The 21,563-nt window shown below is 52.8% G+C and overlaps 7 protein-coding genes across 7 annotated transcripts; 3 read left to right on the top strand and 4 right to left on the bottom strand.

Moving 5' to 3' along the window:
* Positions 1 to 628: 628 nt before the first annotated feature.
* Positions 629 to 2,734, bottom strand: N7510_000675 (potassium channel family protein; the record flags this gene model as incomplete). The annotated part of the gene is made up of 3 exons (XM_056972604.1): positions 629 to 2,336; positions 2,393 to 2,502; positions 2,567 to 2,734. 3 exons carry the CDS (start codon positions 2,732 to 2,734, stop codon positions 629 to 631), a joined length of 1,986 nt encoding a protein of 661 aa, XP_056837721.1.
* A 101-nt stretch (positions 2,735 to 2,835) lies between these two features.
* Positions 2,836 to 3,045, bottom strand: N7510_000676 (uncharacterized protein; the record flags this gene model as incomplete). Its single annotated transcript, XM_056972605.1, has 1 exon — positions 2,836 to 3,045. The coding sequence occupies one exon, from the start codon at positions 3,043 to 3,045 to the stop codon at positions 2,836 to 2,838; it is 210 nt and encodes a 69-aa protein (XP_056837722.1).
* Positions 3,046 to 3,378: 333 nt separating this feature from the next.
* On the bottom strand, positions 3,379 to 5,058 carry N7510_000677 (putative pH signal transduction protein PalI; the record flags this gene model as incomplete). The annotated part of the gene is made up of 2 exons (XM_056972606.1): positions 3,379 to 4,802; positions 4,869 to 5,058. 2 exons carry the CDS (start codon positions 5,056 to 5,058, stop codon positions 3,379 to 3,381), a joined length of 1,614 nt encoding a protein of 537 aa, XP_056837723.1.
* A 2,744-nt stretch (positions 5,059 to 7,802) lies between these two features.
* On the top strand, positions 7,803 to 8,585 carry N7510_000678 (uncharacterized protein; the record flags this gene model as incomplete). Its single annotated transcript, XM_056972607.1, has 2 exons — positions 7,803 to 7,911; positions 7,978 to 8,585. 2 exons carry the CDS (start codon positions 7,803 to 7,805, stop codon positions 8,583 to 8,585), a joined length of 717 nt encoding a protein of 238 aa, XP_056837724.1.
* A 596-nt stretch (positions 8,586 to 9,181) lies between these two features.
* On the top strand, positions 9,182 to 11,700 carry N7510_000679 (DUF3433 domain-containing protein; the record flags this gene model as incomplete). Its single annotated transcript, XM_056972608.1, has 2 exons — positions 9,182 to 9,233; positions 9,284 to 11,700. The coding sequence occupies 2 exons, from the start codon at positions 9,182 to 9,184 to the stop codon at positions 11,698 to 11,700; spliced, it is 2,469 nt and encodes an 822-aa protein (XP_056837725.1).
* A 1,151-nt stretch (positions 11,701 to 12,851) lies between these two features.
* On the bottom strand, positions 12,852 to 15,405 carry N7510_000680 (uncharacterized protein; the record flags this gene model as incomplete). Its single annotated transcript, XM_056972609.1, has 2 exons — positions 12,852 to 15,160; positions 15,390 to 15,405. The coding sequence occupies 2 exons, from the start codon at positions 15,403 to 15,405 to the stop codon at positions 12,852 to 12,854; spliced, it is 2,325 nt and encodes a 774-aa protein (XP_056837726.1).
* Positions 15,406 to 17,620: 2,215 nt separating this feature from the next.
* On the top strand, positions 17,621 to 19,282 carry N7510_000681 (uncharacterized protein; the record flags this gene model as incomplete). The annotated part of the gene is made up of 1 exon (XM_056972610.1): positions 17,621 to 19,282. One exon carries the CDS (start codon positions 17,621 to 17,623, stop codon positions 19,280 to 19,282), a length of 1,662 nt encoding a protein of 553 aa, XP_056837727.1.
* Between the last annotated feature and the right edge of the window lie 2,281 nt (positions 19,283 to 21,563).

Raw genomic sequence — 21,563 nt, forward strand, 5'->3', positions numbered from 1 at the left:
TAGTAGGCCCTCTAAACACTATTATAAACGCGCTAAGTTACAACCACCGAATATCCGTAGATCGGATCCCTTCACACCGACTTCCGACCGGTGGTTTTTCACAAGCGACCCTCAAAACACCATCTTAAACGCGATGGATGACAATCACCGAATATCCGTAGATCGGATCCCCTAAGACCGACTTCCGACCAGTGGTTTTTCGCAAGCGAGCCTCGAAAAACCATATTGAATGCGGATGAATGACACCCACCGAATATCCGTAGATCGGATACCCCACCCACTACTGAGTTCCGACCCTAAACTAGTCAGTGTCTCTAACACGGCTCTGTGCCAAGTGCTGCGACTCCTAGGTTTTTGGAGCGCGGCGCCGAGAGTGAGAGGCATCTGTGGGAGAAAGAACATGTTTCATTAAAGTGACAGAGGGAGGAATCATGTTCTGCTAGCTAGCGCGAATCCCACTATTTACGCTCCTTTTTGTACTTCAAACACACTAAAATTGTCTAATCTAAGCAAGGGTCACGGTTTGTTTGTGTAGATGTTGAAGCAAGAGTCTGTTTGAATTATTTATCGTCCACAACGCCATAGAATTCAATATTGATACAAAATACCCATAATGATAGTTATAGCATCACTCCTGCTTCTCGCTCTGGATAGTATTCTCCGGGCTGCCGTCCGAGTCACCAGGACGATGCGAACGCTCACTTGCCTCGGATGAATGATACACACGACTAGCTTTTTTCAACTCCCGCTCCAGGACCTCAGTCAGCGCACCGAGGAGCCACTCGACCTCGCTCTTCTGACCCAGCAAGGGATTCTTCCCGTCAATCCAACTCCAGTCCCGAAGACTGTCTTTTTCATTGTCTTCTTCGGTCTCTCCATACTCCGAAGGCCTGTGCTTGCCTGAGATCAGGCCGAGGTAGTATTCCCATTCCAGGTAGTCGAACTCCTTGGACAGGTTGCTGGTGGCATATTCCATCATCTTGCGCACCTCGCGGAAAAGCAGGTAGTTGTAGTGATGCACATTCTCGGCAGCGATGTCGCCGCGTTTCCGCGCTGACTCTTCTTTCTTATGTTCCTCGACTTCAATTGTGTTGCGGTCGCCATCGTCGTTGGCTTCCACGTCCGAAAGGACCTCCCCAGTGGTCTCCTCGCCTGTAGTCTCCTGAATCCATTTGTCGACCCAGGAAGCATGCATCAGTCCCTTGATGCGAGTTCCGAGTGACTGGTCTCCGGGTAGAATGGTGATTTCACCCAGGAAGATAGTGACATCGCGCACGAACCGGATGAGCGTGTCGCCGATGTTGGAAATGAGGATGGTGATCGTGGGGACCGCCAGGAGCGACCAGAATACAAAGAAAGATGTGCCGAGGCTGCTGACAGGGTATAAGTCGCCATATCCAATGGTCAAGAGGGTTGTATAGGCGAAATAGAGTGCTTCGAAGTAGGTCCAATCCCTATGAGCCTCAGAGCGCCAGAATACCACGGCGCCGAGCAACCACATTGCCATCCAAAGAACCACGGATATTATGAGTGATATCCATTTGTGTTGCACCGTCGCCAGCTGTCGCACTTGCCGCATGACGATAAACTCCTGCTTCTGCTGCTCGCGTGAACTGCGTCCTTCAGAACTAGCAGCCTCTTTTCCCAGGCGCGGCACTACCTTATTGAAGAGATTCTTATCCGAATATGCCTGCTTAACGAGAAACCGGCGAGTGCGCGAGGTCAACACATCCGCTATTTTCTGCTGGCCCTTCTCCAGCGTCAATGTTCGGATCGAGGAGATAATCAAACCCAGAATCACAATGCCTCCGATCGCATATGGGAAGAGCAGGCCGCGTCCGACGTGGGTGACAGGCGCGAAATTGCCGACGCCGATGGTCAGCAGCGTATAGTCGGCAAAATACACCGCATCCAAGAAGCGCCAGTGCTCGACCTTGGCAAAAACAGCTGCACCGCCGAGGAGATAGAAACAAAAGATGATGGTCTGCAGCATCAGCGTCCGTTGACTCGTGGTAAGTTTGTACTCGAGGCTGTAGTGGCCCCGATATGCTCCATAAGCCGTTACCACTAGCAGGCAGGAAATGATAAAGTAGAGTATCGCTGCATAGGCGCCGTAGAAGTATGCCTGGGAAAAGACGCGGCCAGAGCCTGTTGGAACGTCCCCAACCACTCTGAATGCAATGAGAAGCCCGATCAACAGGATTGATGACATGTACCACCCGACAATAATGATGGGCTGGGCCACTACAAACCGAATGCGACGGGCCATGTTCAGCGAAAGCATCAGATTCGCAATGACTGCGCAAAACAAAGAAAGTGCATTGAGCCCGATCACCCTGGTAAAAAAAAATTAAAACCGCTGCCTCGGGCATGAAGCTTGATTTGGGCGTACCATTTGGGGTCTGGAATATCCACCGCACCGCCATCACTTTGGATTTGCATTCGCCATGTCTGTGCTAAGGAGCAGATGTTGAATGCACTGGCCATCGGCCCGAAGGTACCCTGCAAAAGTAGTAGATGAGTCTATGTCCCCTTTTTTTTTATACGGAGTACTTTTTTTTCGTACCGCCGCTAGAGGATACGCTGTGCTTGCAAGCCACCACCGGGCAGCTTCCGGGTATTCATTGTCGACTGGAGCTTGATTCTCATCATTTTGCGTATCGTGGCGTCCAGAGGGTTGGTCAAGGACCCCAGCTTCGTCGGCGACGGCATCGTCGAGGCCGGGATCATTCATGCTGTGATTGCTAGACGCCGAGGATTGAGCAGGGCAGCTGGTTGGAGAAAGAAATATAATCAAGGAGGGATCAAGGAAATTCGTCGGGCAATCATATCACTTTAAGGATATCTTTTCCAGCTGACCAAGGAAGGCGCTTCCGAACGATGTCTCGGAGGACTGGTGACGATCGCCCCGTACACTGGATCTGATCGCAGGGAGATGACAGCAGGGGGGCCACCAACCGTCATCATCGGGCCTGCGAAACCCAGTTCAGCGCTGGCGCCATCGATAACAACGGTAGGATCGTCGATCTCTGGGAACGACGTCATGTCACGTGGACTCCTGCCCTGCTTTAGAGCAAATCGCAATAGCGTCTACCGTGGAACAACATACAGAAAAAGAAAATATGTTAAGCTAAGAGAGATAGATACAGGACAAGGAGCAACTCTGTACGTTGCATTTGTACATCCAAAAAAAAGAATAAGAACAAGGGCGCCAAAACTCCGCTCCCCAGCAGTGACTCCCACACACTGACACTGCATTGATGTGAAAATGGGTATCGGAAAGCGTGTACTGTGCAAGGTGTGTGTGGTCGGTTCTATACGACAAGCAGTTCATTATACTGGAAACCTCAGGGAAACCGAGTACTGCCTACGACCGTGTCAACGGCCGCCAGGAGTCAGCGCGTTCGGGACTGTGCTGCCTCCCTGGGGTGATGGTCGTCGAGCGAAACGCGGGTCCACATCTTCGTAGTAGTTACTACCTGAGGTGGCGTGCACGGGGGACGCAGAAGGGCGGGGAGCATCATTGCCCCAGCCAGCGCGGGCAGGAACATAGGACTCGGTGCCGCGACTATAGAGGCTCGTCGGGCTCTCTTGGGGCATGTATTGCCCATCCACCGACAGTGCATGCGGTTCGCTCTGCTCTGACTGGGCCGACAAGTGAGCTTCGTAGCGCCGGGACTGCGGCGTCATTTCAATTGCCTGTCCAATGGGTTCCGATTCGGGCGATGAAACGGCCACGCCGATAGGGGGCTCGTAGGATTCCTCCGGATGACCGACAGGTCGCCCGTAGGAATCAAAGCTCCGATTCGGACTCGGAGCATAGCCAACTGGTGGAGGTCCGCGCGGGGGTCCCCGGGGTGGCATCATTCCTCCACGACCACCGCGGGGGGGTCCCATAGGTCCCATGTAGCCGCTTCGCGCACCGTGGGGAGGAGGGCCGTAAGGTCCAGGGCCCATGTATGGCCCTCCCCCACGGCCATAAGCACCTCGGGGAGGGTAACCGCCCCGGCCGCGAGGCCCATACCCAGGCGCGCCGCCTCGATAAGAACCCATACTGCCATCCGAGTACTGTGGACGAAGTCGTGGGTCAGAAGGGTTCCGTGTCATGGGCCCGGCACCGTACGGGCCGGATGGCGGCAAGTTTCCAGCCTCATCTGGGCGGTACGGTGTCCCACGGCGGTCCGCAGGAGGTATTGGAACATCATGTAAGGCTGTCCGAGAGGTGAGTGAAGTGTTGAGTGGGGTGCGATCATCATCGCTGTCTCGTCTAGCAGTGCTGAAGGAAGCGAAGGTCGGGTTTGATTCGGAGGGAGGCGATCCAGCCACAATGGGTTCTTTGAATTCGGTCTGGTCCGGCGGAGATTGTGTGAGGGCAAGGGCAGCGGTATTCTGGCGATTGTAAAAGTTCTCTCCACTCATCTCCGCATTCTCCGCAATCCGTCGCTTCCTCGCCTTGCGGCTCACAAGAGTCCGGCGCATGGCACAGGTCACCACCCCGCAAGACACGAGAATGATGGTCGAGGCCAGCACGATCCATCCGCCCCATTGGAGATGTGGCACGAAAAGTAAGATATCGACCAGGAACGCAAGGAGGGTGACAAGCAAGGTTGGTAGAAGGAGGATGAGAAGCGCCAGAAGAAAGCGAGGCGAATGCGACGGCGCATGGAAATGCGCCGCGGCCGCCAAGCAGAGACAGATGAGGGTCAGGAAGGCGGCAACTGGGTGGACAATGAGAATCGAGGATAGCGATTTGCGAGTGCTCGAGGGGAGGTTGAAATCGTCGCCGGTACTATTGATATCATCTGGAGAGCATTTAGCCCCGATTCATCGAGATCAGGCAGAAGCGAAAAGGAGGTGGTGAGACGAACTGCTCGTGTATCCTACATAAATATTGGTACACTTGTCGCCGTGGCAGTAACCAAAGACACCATAATCGACATTTTCGAATGTCGCCAATGGTATCCCCTTGATGATCGGGGTGGAAAGGCACGACAGCAACAGGAGAACAAAAGCGACCAGCAGCAAAACGGTGAGCGGCGTCGCTGGCTTGAGCAGCATGGTGAGGAGAGGGCGAAGGCAACGCCTTCACGGTAGGGTTCAAGCCGAGGAGAAACAAACGAGCGAGATCCAAGGCAAAGGTGTCAGTCCGGGACGAATGGGACGATCCGATCTTAGCGCGACATTGCCAGGGACATCTCCTGAAACAGGGGGTAGGAAGGGGAGGCTGGGAGTGAGTAATCGGTAAGAAGAACGAAGGAAAAGTAACGAAGGATGGAAGAAAGAAAGAATGCGAAATGAGGGGGAAAGAATAAGCCAGTCGGGAAGAAAAGAAAGCAACGACGATAAGCGGGAGGCGATTGAGGACCGTGGATTGGATAGATGGAGGCCTGAGGCAGCTCTCTGATGATTCCTGGTGCCCTGACTTTACTTCACCTGATGAAGTACTTGTCTTTTAGATCCATACAATAATACTTATTATCAGCGACTGCTCTCCCGTCCTGCGACCATGTAACTGGGTGCTGCTGCTGCTCTCAGCACAGATCTCTGCAGCTCGGCCGCTCATTCGCTCCGCAGTAGGAATCCGGGTCGGAGAAAATGCCCCTAACGTTAGACTGGTCTCGCCAAGGATGACAATCTGATTGACCAGTCCACTCCCCCTCGTCCCGCCGACTGTTAAACCTGTACAACCCTTTTTTTGCGTTGGTTCCATGTCTGCTCGTCCCGTGGATCTTTCCTTGCCACGAACTTTCTTATACAGGCCTCGCCACAGTGGCGAGGGAAACCGAATTCCCCTTGGAACTGAGGAACTCGGCCAATCAGAGGTGAAACAGGATCTGCGTTTCAGACAATCGCCCTTATTATTATCGGATTATTGACGGATTCTTCTTTCGGGGCACCGGTCCGGTGGATGGTCTCTTAGATTACCTGCCGCCTCTTGCCCCGGAAAATGCTTGAGGCCGGGAGTCTGGACTCAACGGGCGAGGTCCACAATCCGCATACCCGCTAGCAACCACGTTTACTTGAAACAGCCATGTGGAAGAGCTAACGAGATTACGGAAGAGCTAATGATGGGCCATTGTCGCGTAAATCATTTTAGCCGGCTGAGGACGAGATAACCGCCCGTTCTCTAAGGCCCCGGCTGTATCTTGGCCGTCCAGCAGATGGGTCGTAGAGGCTAATTAAGCTTATGCGAGAGCTTTCCACTCCAGCACCTGACCACTCCCGGCGCATGCCTGATTGGGATAATTATTCTTTCTATATATTATATCACGATAAGTCGGTCCATGCTTTCAAGAATTCAAGTCAATTCAAATATAAGAGATAAACGTTGTTGATATTGGTATCCCAGTCTGGAGAGACACAGCAGCCGAGAAGGATGGTTACAAAAACATCAACTGATCAGTTGCCATGGCTCTGCATTTCTTTAACAAATGGTTCAAGAGATATATATGTTTACAACAAGAGTACACAGAACCGCATGCTGCATCGAATCCCAAGGCACTGAGGACTCGGAAAAAACCAGAAGAAACAAACCGTAGGGATCTTTTTGCAACCAAGCAGTTTCAACAGGATCCCAAAGACCGCTGTAAGGTGACGTCGGAACTCGGAAAAGACTGTCTTATAGCCAGCATCTGCGTCACCTCCTCACCTCGGTGATGGCAGGCGCCCATTCCTTTATATACGGGGTTGGTCCGAGATTTGGTAAAAACTATTATGGTGATAGCCCGAGAGATATATCGCAGATTGCCACCCAATTACTGCACGCTACTAGTTCGTGAGTATACCATCCAAAAATTCGCAAACAAACTAACCAAGCCAATTCTACCAGTCGGTATTTGTTGGCTGGAATGCGCTGCTTTTGGAAATTATGGATCTGGTCCAAACGGAAGAAGACGGTCGATGAAGACAGATGTGCGCTGCTGGCCGAGAGGGATACGCTCGCACGATCGTGGAAAAACATTCCGGACGGGGCGTACTCGGGATCGGCGTCCAGTCTCCAGGAGCGGTACGTAGGGTTTGGCATCGGCGGAGCTGGGAACACGCGCAAATGCTGCTTTCTTTTCTTCAAGTTGTATCACTAGGCGCTTTTACTTAAGGGAGACGGCCTTTCACTGATAAGTTCCTGGACAGAGTCATGTCGCGCAATGGACGAGTGGTTCGCACATTTGCGCATTGATCGTGGTTGAACAAATACCGCCGGGATTAATTGATAAAGGGTATCTTGACTGCAGTTGGCACATTTTGAAGAGCTCCTTTCTCCTGTGTCTTTTTTAAGAGATCCAATCCTGACCGACATTGCGGCCCCTGCCAATCCCTCGTCATCCAAGTGTGCAAATGCCCCTATTAGAGATTTGTCTGCCAACCAGCCCCCACCTGGGCGCCCAGAGACAGTAATGATCGTTCACTTGGCCTCGAGTTCATGGTGCAATGTTCCTGAGGCTCAGCCCGCGTTAGCTTTCCTCAGGGTCTAAAATCAGGGTACCGTTGGGGTCTTGATCTGGCTGTCGAGCCTCGTCTTCTCACCACGGGCATGGCTACTGCTCTCTGACAAAACATTTTGATTCCCAGAGCGAGATCAGCAATCTTCACATAATTGTGCTGTCGCTTTCTATTTCCTCGAGGACGATATGCGTCACACAGGTCCGAGGCACGGGTTGGTGGCGCTCATCGGTCTGTTTATTTTTAGTCAATCCGCGACTGCATCACGACCATGCTATTTCTTGAACGGTGACCCCGCCTTTGACGATGTTCCATGCTCCGATGACAATTTCTCGCCCTGCTGCAGCTACCAAGATCTTTGCATGACCAATGGCCTCTGTTATGTCCAGGCCAACCGGGGCTTCGTTCTGACTAGAGGAAGTTGTACAGATCGAAGCTGGGGTCCAAATTGCGCTCAGGAATGTCACGGGTGTAAGTCAAGCCTTTGACTGCTTCTGCTCTTGCAGACCCAGTAACTAATTTTTCGTGCTGTCGTAGCAAATGACAATGCAGACAACGGAATCAACATTGTGCCCATCGACATGTCCGTTCCAAACGCCACCCAGTACTGCTGCGGTGGCCTCGTGGATAACAACGGGTCATTTACCTGCGCAGACGGTTCACCCTCGTTTACCATACCTCCTGGAAGAGCCATCGTTGGTCGAGCAGGCCTGAGCAACGCCACTTATATCAGCGATATCCCTTCTTTAAGGAACTCCTCTTCCACAAATTCCTCGTCCAGGTTGAGCCCAAGCACACGTCCCGATGTGGGGACCACTTCTGCAAGCTGTCCCAGTCCCAATAGCAAAGAAACGACAGTGGGCGCAGCCGTCGGGGCTACTCTCGGTGCACTCTTGCTCGCTGCCATCGGGTGGGCACTCTATGAGCGCCGATTGCGCAATAACTGCATCAACGCATATGCTACTAACATGTCAATACAGCCTATCACTGAATCTGTCATTAAGAAACACCAGCAGCTCGGGCCTGCCGAGCTAGAACACGGCCCTGCCGAGCTGCAGGCCTCTGTTCATAACAACACCTCGGAAATGGCAGTGGAGTCCAGTCATAGCAGTCAAAGCTATTACAGTCGAACCGCGGCCTCTTAAGCAAATCGTTTATCTCGGTTTTCAGTTTTGTCAACTTTAAAACTACAGCCACCGGGTTTACATAGTCTGAATGAAGAATCAAGGGGTCTTGCGACCAGCCACTTCGGATATACACGAGCAACAAGAGGGAAGAAATTCAATCGTAACTACTTATATTTATGTATCAGAAATGGGATGCTAGTAAATAATTTCAGAATTGCTAGGATTTGCGACTCAGTATAGATCTAGCATAATTCGAGCCAAGCTTCGGCGCACCCATGGATACACGCGGGTGATCGGCGCAGTCAATCGACGACACTATCTACAAAATGAAAACAATTCCAGCCTCATCTATCTGGAACAATGTTTTTGATCTGTCAAATTAATTTTTTAATTGTCTCATTCGATCCAATCGGCCTGGGTCCCTGTTGGCGGCGGGACTGGAAACTGGTGGCTGGTGGCTGGGGGAGGCTGGGGAGCCACGGCCACCGATGACATCTGCACATAAGCCCACCTTAGCTCTCTTTTTTATTTACTTAGAAGCTCCAGTCTTTGTCTGGAATGCTTCTTCCGTGAAATTGCTATGCACAGCGCATCTTGGGGCTGCCCTCCAAACCATGTCCAACCCTCCCGGCCCGAGAGCCAACTTCAGTTTGCGAAATGTCAATAGTATGTCCTCGTGCTGGTGTAACTTGCGAGAAATACTGACCAGCTCCTAGCAAACAAACCCCAATACAGCCACACGGGGTCGCGGCAATCCGTCGCAGCATCAGACGACTACTACTCCCTCTCTGATCGAGGCAACTCCTCCAGTCCAGACAGCAGAGTTACCGTCATGCGCTTTCAGACACCAGACTCCCATTTATCTGCGCCTTCTCCGGTGTCGCGAACTCGCCAAGGCTCACCCATAGCTGAGTCCAGTCGTCAGGAACAGCGTGCGCTACAAGACCCTCGCCCAGGCACATCCAGCACGGTCCGTTTCGGAGAGGAGACCGTCTCGCGCCTCAGCCCTAGCTCCGAAGAGACGCCTCGGCCTGTTCTGCGCGACTATGCAGGCACCGCTGCCACTCCGGGCCTGGATGATTCGCCCTATGTCCGGTTCGCAATTGATCAGCTGACACGCGACGAGGTCGCCCGGCAGGGGAGACATGGCTCCGTGTCCAGCAGAGACGACTATTCTATGGACCGGTTAGTATGGAATGAGGATCTAGGCTACTTTACCCGTACGCGAACGCCTATCCGTCATGATTACACACCTCCAATGCCTCATCAACAACAAGCAACCCCATCGCCGCAGGCCCTTCCGCAAAGAGCAGCCTCTGTGGACCCGGAGTCATTTGTCGCTGTGGACTCTCCCGAGCAAAGCTTATTGTATCCCGCTCTGGATTACTTACCGGTTGTCCTACGGCCATGGGCTCTAGCACCAGTGATATTGTGCTCTCTGCTGATGGCCGGTGGCGTTTTATTCTGCAACATCTGGTCCCAGCGGAACCACGGACTATGGGGGTACAAGGAACAAGGTGATTCGCGATACTTTGTGATGGAGTTTCTTCCCCAGATTCTGGCTATGCCTATCATGATCTGGACTTTCGTCGTCCAGGCTGCTGTTTATCGCACAGCACCCTTTGCTATCATGGCCGCGGAGAGACCGCTGGGCCGTGTGGTGCAGGAGCTGCCCATTCTCTCGCGGAATTTCATCATTCCCGACTTTACCCATTTCAGGCATGGCGAGCCCATGCTTGGAATCTCTCTCTTCACAATCTGGCTGTCCAACTTCTTCTCGATACCTCTTCTGAGTTGTCTCTTCCAAGCGAAGTATTACTCTGTTGACGGGCAAGATCTATGGAAGTGGACGTCTGTGCAAGCGGTCGGCTGGGCCTTGGTGGGAATATACGGGGTTTTGGCCATTGGGCTGACACTGCTGCTTGCTCGCTTCACTCGGAACTGGACCGGTTTGATGTGGGATCCAACGAGCCTGGCCGATTTGGTCTCCATTATCCAGCGGTCGAACATCTTGCACGACTTTGAACATTCTGAAACGGTGCCATTGGTCAGAGAAACTCTGGATCCGCGGGTGCTTCGGTTGGGCTACTGGCGATTGTCGGGTAAGGCCGATACCTTTTATGGAATTGGTGAAGTGGACGCTCCAATACGAACACCGTCGCTGCATCAGACAGAAAAGAGCCGAAACAACCAACAGCACAGCCTTGCCCGAGTGTGCTTTGACATTGAGCACCAAGGACGCTTTGGGAGCGATGTGTTCGACCATCAGCTATACTCGCCATTTGCTCGCTACCGTTGGACACCATGGTACCTGAGGAATGCGTCTGTGATCGTCTGGATTACTATTGTGTTCGTCCTCTTCCTAGCCTTGGTCCTGGTCAGCTTCATTCACAACGCCATCGAGGACGGATTCGTTCCCAGACTGCCCACACTACCATCGATCAGTGCATTCTCCTCGTCCAACTTCCTTTATAGCTTCATTCCAGCCTTTATAGGCAACGTCCTCTTTCTCGTCTGGCAGCCAATTGACGTCTCCTTCCGCGCACTCCAACCATTCGTCGAGCTATCCTCCCCGCACGGGGCGACCGCCGAGAAAAGCATTCTCCTCGCCTACCCATCCAGCTTGCCAATTCAGGTTACATTACAGGCCTTGCTAAACGGGCACTACAAAGTAGCCTGGATTTCACTGACTAGCGTCATCTTCGGTGCAATCCCCATCCTATCCGGTGGCGTTTTCATGTCGCTATTTTTTCCATCACATAACGACATCCGCATCTCGGCATTTATGCCAGCATTTTACGCCCTCATCGTCTTCTGCGGTGTCTACGCCGCCTCTTTCCTGGCTATCTTCCCTCGTCGCTATCGCTATCTGCCACACGATATAAACACACTAGCTGATCTCATGAGCTTTCTGTATCAGTCGCCGTTGCTGACTGATAAGCTGCTCCGTGAGCCTAGGAGCAAGACCGATCTTGTGACGAGGCTCATCGTTACCCCGCCCAGTGAGCGCGAGCTGCCTCTTTATGGCTTTGGGATCTACGTTGGTCGTGATGGAAAGGAGCATCTTGGTATTGACCGCTTCTCGAGACCTGGGAGAAGCGACATGCTCATTACGACGGGGACGATGAAATGAACCTCTTGCGGTTTTCTGGTCTTTATTTCTTTCGGTTTGATGATTTACGGCCTCTCTCATGTTATGGTCACGAGTCCATGATCCAGATCTTGTTCCGCCAACTTCTTCAGGTTGGATCCAAACGACACTAATGCTTGTATGAGTGAAATTTGTTCTGTTGCATCCGGCGTTACTGTCTACTTTTGTCTGTATTTCTATTTAGTCGCATTCTAGGTCATAGAGAATAATGAAAGTGTAACGGATGAATATGCATTAAAAAAAAGCTCTTAATAGTCACTACATCCTATCCGATTCCGTTCTCGGAGTAGCTCTTCGGTTACTCGAAACACCACAGCGAGGAGGATTTCTGCTTATAATCCCTGCGTCGATAGATGGCGTCCGATATTGGAGAAGTCAACCATCGGTCAACGTCCAACTTCTTTGATCGGCTACATTTTCACTTTATGGGACCTTTCAATTCAGAGAGAGAGCTTGACGAATGGTGTCTCGGTGGGATGAGTACGCTATGTCTACAGGGTTGGCCCCCGTGGTTGACTTTTATTTCCCCCCTTGTTTCCTTGGTGGCCGTGGGAGCCAAACAAGGCATCAACCTAATTAATAGAATCAACTGAACCAAATCGTGATGCTGATTATGTACAGTTGAATCTGACTACTGGGATGTAGCGAAATTACAATCAAAAAAATATATCGAGAGGGATATTGAAAGTGGTACTTGGGTTCGGAATGGGATCCGGAACGGACGCATAATATATATCTTGTGCTCTACAGTTAGCGCTGACCCTTTTTTGTCACTATCGGATTTCAGAACAGTAAAACTACTTGGCAAAGCCTTGTTGGAGATGGCATATTACAGTATCACCATTGAGAAACTAAATCACAAAGACAAGACGTCAAAGAAAAAAAGAGAACAAACAACAACGGCAGCAGCCGAAAGGACGACGCCAAATGCAACAAATACCACAAGAGAAAACAGACAGGCAAGAGAGACTGCCCACCCAAGAAGAAAGGAGAGACACTCGCCACAAATGCGGAATCAAGACAATCCACTCGTCCCCACTTTTACCTACTCCTCTACGTACGCACCATCAAGGAAACATCAACCTAAGCTTGAAACAACCAGAAGAGAAAGCGCTCAAACAGGATGGACGTAATTACAGAATGCCACGACTCGCCTGGCTAGCGCGGCTCGGGCTGGTGCGACTGACCTCATCTTCCTCGAGAACATCGCTCAGCCGCGTGGGATGGCGGTGTCGAGGAGTTACAGAGTCCCAGCCGCCATAGCCGGCGCCGGTGTAGTCGGCTGTCGGAGGCGCGAATGGGGCCTGCACTGGAGCCGACGAGGCGGCGCTGGTGGTGTATCCACCCTCCGTGACAAAGTGGCGTTCGTCCGTGGGGGACTGGTCGTAGTCATCGCTTTCCTCAGACAGTGCCGGCGGATAACTGCCCTGCGGGTCGTGCGTGTAGTGGGTAAAGTCGTCTTCGGCTTCGCTGCTGCCGACGTAAGAGTGCTGATCCGGCTCGGAGGTTGTTGGCACGCCTTGATGTGCTGATTCGTAGTATTGCTCGGAATAGGCTGGTCTGGAGGTCGCAGGATCTGCTTGCACGGGCTTTTGGTTCTCCGTGAAGGGATCAGATTCTGTCGGGGACATGGGCGTGCCACCACTTTCATAGTACTGTCCGCTCATGCCGTGGTCTGCGCTTTTGCCTTGATATGCCGCTCCTCCTCCCATGGACGTGGCAGTGGGACCGCCGGGGTACGGACCTTCGCGCGTAGGCGGGCGGGTGTTGTGGCGGCTGGGCAGACCTTGGATCATAGGCACCACCTGCACACCACCGACCAAGGTTGGCTCTCCGTTTCGCAGGGAGTTGGTCCGATCTCGCTCTTCCTGCTCACGGCGTCCAAGTTCCTCCCACGCGCGACGCGCTTCCTCCTTGGAGATTTGGAGTTCACGACGCATCTCCCGGAGCAAGTCCTCAGCTCGGGTCTTGTCCTTTTCGGCAATCTGGGCGGCGGCAACGGCATCAGCACAGCCCTGTCGTTCGGTCTTGAGCTGGCGGTCCAGGTCTGCTTGCACTTCCTTGGCACGTTCCTGCTCAGCCCGAGTGTCGAAGAACCAGCGTTGGAACTTGCGCTCGGAGGACGCCCGTAGACGTTGGAGTTCAACAACGGCATGAAAAAGATTGGCGCCTGCTGCAGATAGATCCGTGATCTGACGGGCCAGCTGCTGGCTAAGCGGATCTTTCTCCAGCTCTTCGTTGTTCTGTTCGAGCTTGCGGATCCAATACCCGGTGAGCCCCTCCCAGTGCGAGGACAGGGTTTCCCAGCGCTCAAATGCATGAGGGAAAGCGGCGCGCCGAGGTTGCTGGAGGGACTGAGACGTTTCAGGCTGCGCAGGCTGCGCAGGCTTGGCGAGACCAGGCCCCTGGGTGCCGACTCCTGCAGCCGACGCACTCTGTGTGCGGCCATGACCGCCCAATGATTGCTGGCCGGAGACCTGCGGCGGCCTTGACTGGCTGGGTATCTCTCCAGTCGGCTGTGTAGAAGGGTAATCCGATCTGCGGCCGCTTGGCGCAGCGCTCGTGGTGGGTTGGAAAGCCGGACCAGGTGCTGCTGTGGCTGTCACTGGTTGCGCAGGGCCCCGTGGGACCCTTTGAGCAGGTGGATTGGCGGTCACGCCAGCAGCATACTGTTCTGCTTGTGGTTGCGATTGTTGTACCTGTCCCAATTGCAATCGCTTCAATTCCTCCTGCTCTTTGTCTCGGGCCTCTTGCTCGGCTCGGCGACGAGCTTCGCGGTCACGACGCTGTCGCATGATGTCGGTTGGAGTCCTCATACCACTCGGCGGGTGTGCTGATGACACCGGCACAGGGCCTTGCGGTGCGCGCGAGGTGCCACCATTTTGGACGCGGCCATTACCAACCGGAGCGGCGGGACCAGCAACGCCTACCATATCTGACATAGAAGCATTCACCTCCTCCCAATCGGTTGTGAAGGGAAACGGACGTCGAATGGCGTCCTCGAGAGTGAAGAGGATCGCAGATGCGGTTCGCGATGAGACCCGGGCTGTTCTCCGCGGCCAATACGAGGTATGAAGGAGCTGGTAAGGGTCGTCGACGGTGGAGCCGTCGTTATCGGTATGCGCTTCGGAGAGAGCTGGGGGTAAGGCAGCAATGCCACTCGGAGCTGGCTCAACAACGACCGGAATTGACTGCGCCGGTCTGAGCGGGATCCCCGCGGCGTCTAGCGAGACCGCACGACGGTGAGGCGATTGGCGGACCTCAGGCTGGCGATGTACCCGTCGCAACGGACGCTGAGGATCACGGGTGTGCGATTCGACGGAATTAGAGGAATAGGGACGGTGCGTAGAATGCTGGCGCTGCCGCGCAGAGGTCGTAAACGTAGCTGGGTCGTAAGGGTCGTAGACGTCGTCAGATGCGCCGTAGGCGTGGCGAGACACCTCTAAGAATGGAGAGCGCAACGGGAGATAGGACGACAATGTGAGAGAGAAACGAAAAGGGCTGTTCGGGTCCCCCAGGTCAAAAGAAGAATAATTGGCAAGAAATCAATAATGAATCATGAAAGGTGTAAGGAGAAGTTGGGCGTTGGTTGTCAAAAAGGGAGAGGCTGGTGGTGGTTAGTTAATTGGGATGGCTGGGGATAGGCGCCGCAGCGGCAGCTGCGGCCAAACGTGTCTCGGGGATCATGAAGCGCTCCGTCAATGGTGCTGCAGAGGCCAGTTGAAGATGAAATCGAGCAAAGTGAGGTGGTTTGCGCCTGAGGAATGCCGTTGAAGCCGGGGAAGGAATGCCCGATCGACCTCGGTTTCGTCACCGTCCAGAACCACTCGTCTGCCCACACAGCACAAAAGAAGCAAGTGTCAGCTGGGCTTGTTCGATTATTCCCGTCACTACTGCAAATGTCCCAATTATTGCCTGCGACCAGGCTGGTGGTTGTACAGAGAGGGATTGTGCGGCCGTCCAGAGAGAGCCGAGGGAGAGTAGAATGCACACGACGGGAAAAGAAAAGGGAAAATCGTGGAGAGGAACAAGATCTCGCGAATGAATGATGAATCCACGGTTGGGCCGGATTGATCAACAGTGATGCGTTGGCACAGTCTGTTGTACTATCCTCGGTCGGGCAGGAAGGATCCGGAGTAGAGAGTGCTTCATTCGTAGACCCTCATCTTAATTCCTGTCTCTTCTACACACACACTTTCTCTCCCCGACACACCTTCGACATAATGATTCCACGAGACAAAGCCCTAAGAGAGACCCATCGGTTCCACGGGTTCATTTCGGGTTCATTTCGTGGTACGAACTGCTCCTTCTCCACATCTCGATCTGGTGCCTTCTCTACCCGGTAGTACTACTCCGTTAGTACTTGCTCCCTCGCGACCAAATCGACAACACCAAAACAACGCGAACACGAAACACGTTCACGCGCGACAGAGACACGATCGCGGTCTGGACTACCCCCGACTGCAAGGGCCAGGAGAGAGCAGATTCGGACAATTCGATCCCTCCAACGGTTCGGGACGAGTCTGCGGACGCACGATCTCGATCCCCGACCAGATTATGACTCGCGGGTCTCACGTATGCCTTGCAGACCACTCTGTCCGGGGATGGCATCCGGATGATATTTCGAAGCTTCGGTGTTTCAGTTTCAATCTAGATGAGGCTGAGACAATTTGAAGATGATCGGGGGACTAGCGACGGATCGATCCGTGAAGGAAAGGCCGTTGATCTTGTCGCTGCGAGGGCTGCTTAGGGATTGACGCAGAGAGAGATAGAGTGTGAGATCGAGTTTCTACACTACAAAGCCCCAGCGGGAGCAACGGAGGATAGACTATAGGATCCCGCGGCATGTAGGAGAACAAGTGCAGGCCACAGATATATACGGAGTACAGTGCAGATAGATGCATGTCAAACCCTGGAACTGTTTAGAGTCGACAGCATTTAAAGTATGTGATATCACTACTCAATACGATTGCAGTTGTGATTTGTCCAGTGTCACTGTGGACGAGTCTATGCGCGCCTCGGCAAAAAGGCCGGGCCACCCAAGCCCTAACAAACCCTGCCTCCGCGTCTAACGCCTGCAGACACACACTGGAGTGGGAAAAAAGCATAGAGCAGAGATTGCGCCAGCCACGAACAAAAGAAAGAAGGAAATAAAAAAGAAAAGAAACAAACCGGCTCAATGCATCCTTCGTGGTAAATATTACGACAGTCGGGGGGACGGCCGTTGCGCAGCAGCCAGGAATGCAATGCGGGTCTGAAGAAAATGGCCTACAACTCTGTATCTTCACCCGCCACAGTCTCGACCGGACCCTCTATGATCGGCCGCCATTGAGCCCCAGCACTGTCGTTAGTGGCCGATCTAGGACGTCTGTACAGAACTGGTAGAGCCAACCGCGGTGGCGGATATCTCACATTCGGAACTCGGGGCAGACGGTCTGTGGCGTACCACCCCAATTCCCCTCCCCAGGCGTCGTACGAGAGTATCACAAACGCAGGTGGATGATGCCATGAGGACCTGAACTCTCCTGAAAGGGCATTGTTCTCGACACAGCATGATCGTCATGGAGGACAACAGTACCCGCCGGATCACTTCCGCTCCCTTGCTGGAGGGCCCGGTGAGGTGGTCCTTGCTGCGCATCCATCCCTACCAAGGAGCATGTAAGGTCTGATAGGTCATGATCGGCCGTGCTGCGGTCTTTTGTTTACCACAGTGGCATGCATCGATCTGTTTTCCTCCCCGGCTAGCCACCATTGCTGGTCTATGGCTATTTTGGGATGTATAAACATCTCCTCGTCACCCCGGCCAACCCTCTTTGCTCCATTCTTCTCCCTTCCCCCCGGTTTATCACCGTGTGTGTGCCAGTTCATGTCTACTTGCCACTCCATTGCAGAATCATAGTCCATGGCTCACGGAGACTACTACGCTTCGGGCGATTTGGACGTGCACCAGGACCCGAACAGATCCGAGTCCACCATCTGCCTGCCCTCGCCGTCTGCCAACAAGCGTGCCTCGACCTACTATCCCAAGGCCGGGCCCAAGGTGCTCGAGGAGCCCAACCTCGACCCTTTCTATCTAGAACGCTCCCTGGCAGCGACACCGACGGGCGACTCTCGCGATGCTAGATACACCAAAGATAACCACCAATACTACTCGCTTCCTCTGCCCCAAAAATCATACCCAGCCGGCGAAACATACGTGAAACGCTCAACAATTGCCCAGCTGGAACACGAACACAGCTTGAGATTCCACCGATACACCTCCTCCACCTCCTCTGGAGAAGAGCGAAAGCCTCTGCATAGCAAGCAGGACTCGTTCAGCTCCGTGCAAACAGACGGCACAACACCCGACCTTACCCCTAGCAGCTCTTTCTCTTCTGATTACTCTACTCCGGTCTGCCCTGAAGCTGTGCTCAAGGCAACAGAGCAACTATATCAACACGCGCAAAACGCACAGAAAGAGCATCAGTCTCGCTACTGTCTACCTGCTCCTACTCCTACACCTCCTCAATACGCTCCGCCGCCTATCCCAGTGGCTACGGATACTCGCTCTACTACTCCTGCTCCTCCATCCTCCAGCCATTCCACCAAATCCTTCAACATGCGGCGCGAGGAATCTGCAGCTCCCTCCTCATCTCGTCGGAGGAAGCCTCATCCAACCCTACCTAACCTTTCTCGCGCTACGAGCTCTCATAGCTCCCGCCGGAAGCAATCCAGCCCTGGCACTAGGCCACCGCTGGACCCGTCCATGATCTCGCCGCCGTGTCTCTATAACCCTGTCACCATGGAGCCGCACGCAACGCACTTCGATCAAGCTCTCTTCATTCCTGCCAATGACTGTCCCAGCCCGGTTCCCAGCCCAGTGACCAGCTCGCCTCCCATCTCAAGACAGTGGACAGCTACATCAATGGAACGACCATCAACATCCACCATGGACCCCTACTGCGAACAATCCGTGTGGGAGTCCGACTCAGACACCGAGTCCATTGGCCGCAAGTCTATCTCTCGCAGAACCAACGCCACCCTGCGCAAGGTGCGCAGTCGTGCCAAACTGCGCACGGCCAAGTCACATCCCAAGCTTCAAACTAGTGTCGACGACCAGGCACTAGAGAAGTTTCCGGTCATGCCAGATGAATCCTTGGGCGAGCCATTCTTCGAAAATCTGCGAAGTGCCAGTTTCGACCGGCCTCGCCCCAACTTGAGCCGGGAGGCAGTTCCTCGTGGTCTGCAGACCCTACGTCTCGTTGCACCCTCTTCTACATCCTTGCTTCGACCCCGGTCCCGGAATGACAGCAATGCCCGAGAGAGCGACCTCGACCACACAGCCGCGGCGGCATTTCAGGCCAAGTTCCGCCGTCGCCAGCGCTCCGACTCGTCATCGATTCCAAGTACACCGTCAGTTAAAGAACATTTGACTTCGCTCTGCTACGAGCAGACCTCCGTTGCGACCTTGACGGAGCCCACTGACGAGGACAAGTCGCAGCCTTTCTACCGGCGCGTGATGGAATCAATACGATCCCTCAACTGCCACCGACCATTCGCCAGGTCAAGTTCAACATCAAATTAATGTCTTTTGCTCACATTTTCTGGAGTTTTTGTTTCTGTTTTCTTTCATGACCAGCCTTTTGTTTTTTTTCTTCTCTGAACGATATTGCAACGATCTTTGATGTATTTTCTCAATGTCTTTTTACGATGTACGAGCACAACAACTGCTCACACGCTCTTTTGATGTCTGCTTTTTTGTTATGTTCTTTTTCGCCACTCGCTTCTGATCCGAGTGGTGAAGTCCTCCAAGAGGTGGACCTAATGAATCCGGAAACGCTTTTCTGGAAAGACTCGACATACACACGATTTTCATGGAAGGGGACCGACCATGCGTTATGAACGAAGTTACGTACGAACACGAAGGCCAAGGACTTGTGTGTCCGGCCTCTTACTATCCTTACTGTCCTTGATGTTTTTCCTTTTTGTTTTCATGTCTCTCTGACGCCTCCAGTCATTTACGTTTCCCTTTTGTCTCTCTCCTGGTGTTCTCCAACACTTACTTGGTCTTTATGTCCTTGTCTTGGTCTCTCCTTTTTGCTCATGGGAAGTTCTCAGCAGCTTTCACTTGGTTCATCCCGTGCTTCGTTTCATTTCGAGTTCCTATCCTCATATCCTTGAGGGTTATCCATGATTGAAAAACTTGTTTCTGTGTGAGTCAACACCTACGATAATACTTTCTACATAGCGGGAATCTGGCTAGCATCTCTGGGTTTATTTTGGGATGGTTCGGCGTATGTATTAGACAAGATAGGAAATCAAAAATGCATTATTACAATGTATTATTCTCTACCTCTTTTCCATTTTGGAGTAATGTGAGCTGCTACCTTAGACTACCACGGTAGTGGGGTTGTTGGCAGGGTGATGAGATAGAGTTATCCTTCGATGACTGGAATGTGACGGTTCGTGGAGGGGTTGGCTGGTCCGTGGAGGTATTCCGGAATACTACAGTCTCTGTACACATCCTTGTCTGCGATCTGAGGGCGTGTATGGTCATGATCATTCGTTTATCTCTAGCATCTCCATACCCCTCTCTTGAGTCTGGACCACCTTCCTGTATCTTTGTCTCGCATTCCTTGAACTGCTGTGGAGTTGGATCACACAATTCCGCAGACAATACACAGCACCAAGTCTTTTCCTTCACCAGTAGACTAGGCTACCGAAAGCCTCTTGTTTCATTCCATTCCCTTTTCTGATATCCGATCGGTGACCCATGTAGATGTACGTACCCCACTATCCGGATCGGATCCTCTCTGCTTGCAGCTACAGCTTCGTACATATGCCCTGCAAATGTAGGTAGTAACAGGGGCCATACCCCGGATACTGGGTCTTCAGGAAAAGGGGGGTGACATGTTAAATCGCGGAAAGTACTGTGCATCCTGTACCAGTGAGTTTTGGGTTGAACTGTGGGGTTCTGCACAGAAGAGGCGTCGGAGGCTCTAGACCTTCTGTCTTCGGGGAGCTGTCAAGTGCTTAGGCTGCAGAGATCCCTTTCAGGGGATTCTCCTTTGGACAAGAGATAGCGTTGCCTGGATCTGTGAGGGTGTGGAAGCTTTTGGAGGGGAATGTGGAGTTCTGTGCTGTATACCCCACGACAACAAACTATATCGAACTAAACCAATAAATTAACCACACTGTCCTAGACAATGACCAATTTTGCCAATAAAAGATTCTGTACAGCCACAGACAAAAGCACACTGGGGCTGAGTCGACTGTGGCGAGGATACATGTCCAGTCGGATGGGTAGACTGCATCCGCGCCTCCCTTGCCTCGATGTTCCCAACATCTAGACTCTGCCAAGAAACGTTTCACCTTTTGTTCTACCTCGGCTGGAAATCGTGGATGCTTACTTATCTATGAGATCGGAAGTGAAATCTGCTATTCTATCGTACTATACATGCTGTGTAGTTATTCATAACCGATACTACAACCTGGTACCACTTCATTATCACACGCAATCTGAAAGGCACATTTCTCCGATGGATATCTGGCAGATAACGGCTGACAGGGGTCTGCTGTTTGCCCAACCCAACGCAGAATTGCATACATACTTCCAGACCTGTCCAGTCGGACGGAACACGCAAGGTCCTGCCGTCGACACACTACGGGCTGCACCGCGAGCAACTTCCCCGAAACCTTCCAGGGGTGTCGGGTTTCAGATCAATTTGACTTTTGTAAAAGGAGTTCCACTTTCCGGAAACATCTTCATGCAGACAAACACATCGATTGGGCCACTCTGGATCGGGATCTGGTCTGATGCGGCTCGAGCTAGGCGATATTGCAACTGATCTTGCCGCCGTGCCTTA

This window comes from Penicillium lagena (genome assembly GCF_028827675.1).
Source record: "Penicillium lagena strain IBT 129212 chromosome Unknown utg000001l_segment0_segment0, whole genome shotgun sequence".
NCBI classification, from domain to species: Eukaryota; Fungi; Ascomycota; class Eurotiomycetes; order Eurotiales; family Aspergillaceae; genus Penicillium; species Penicillium lagena.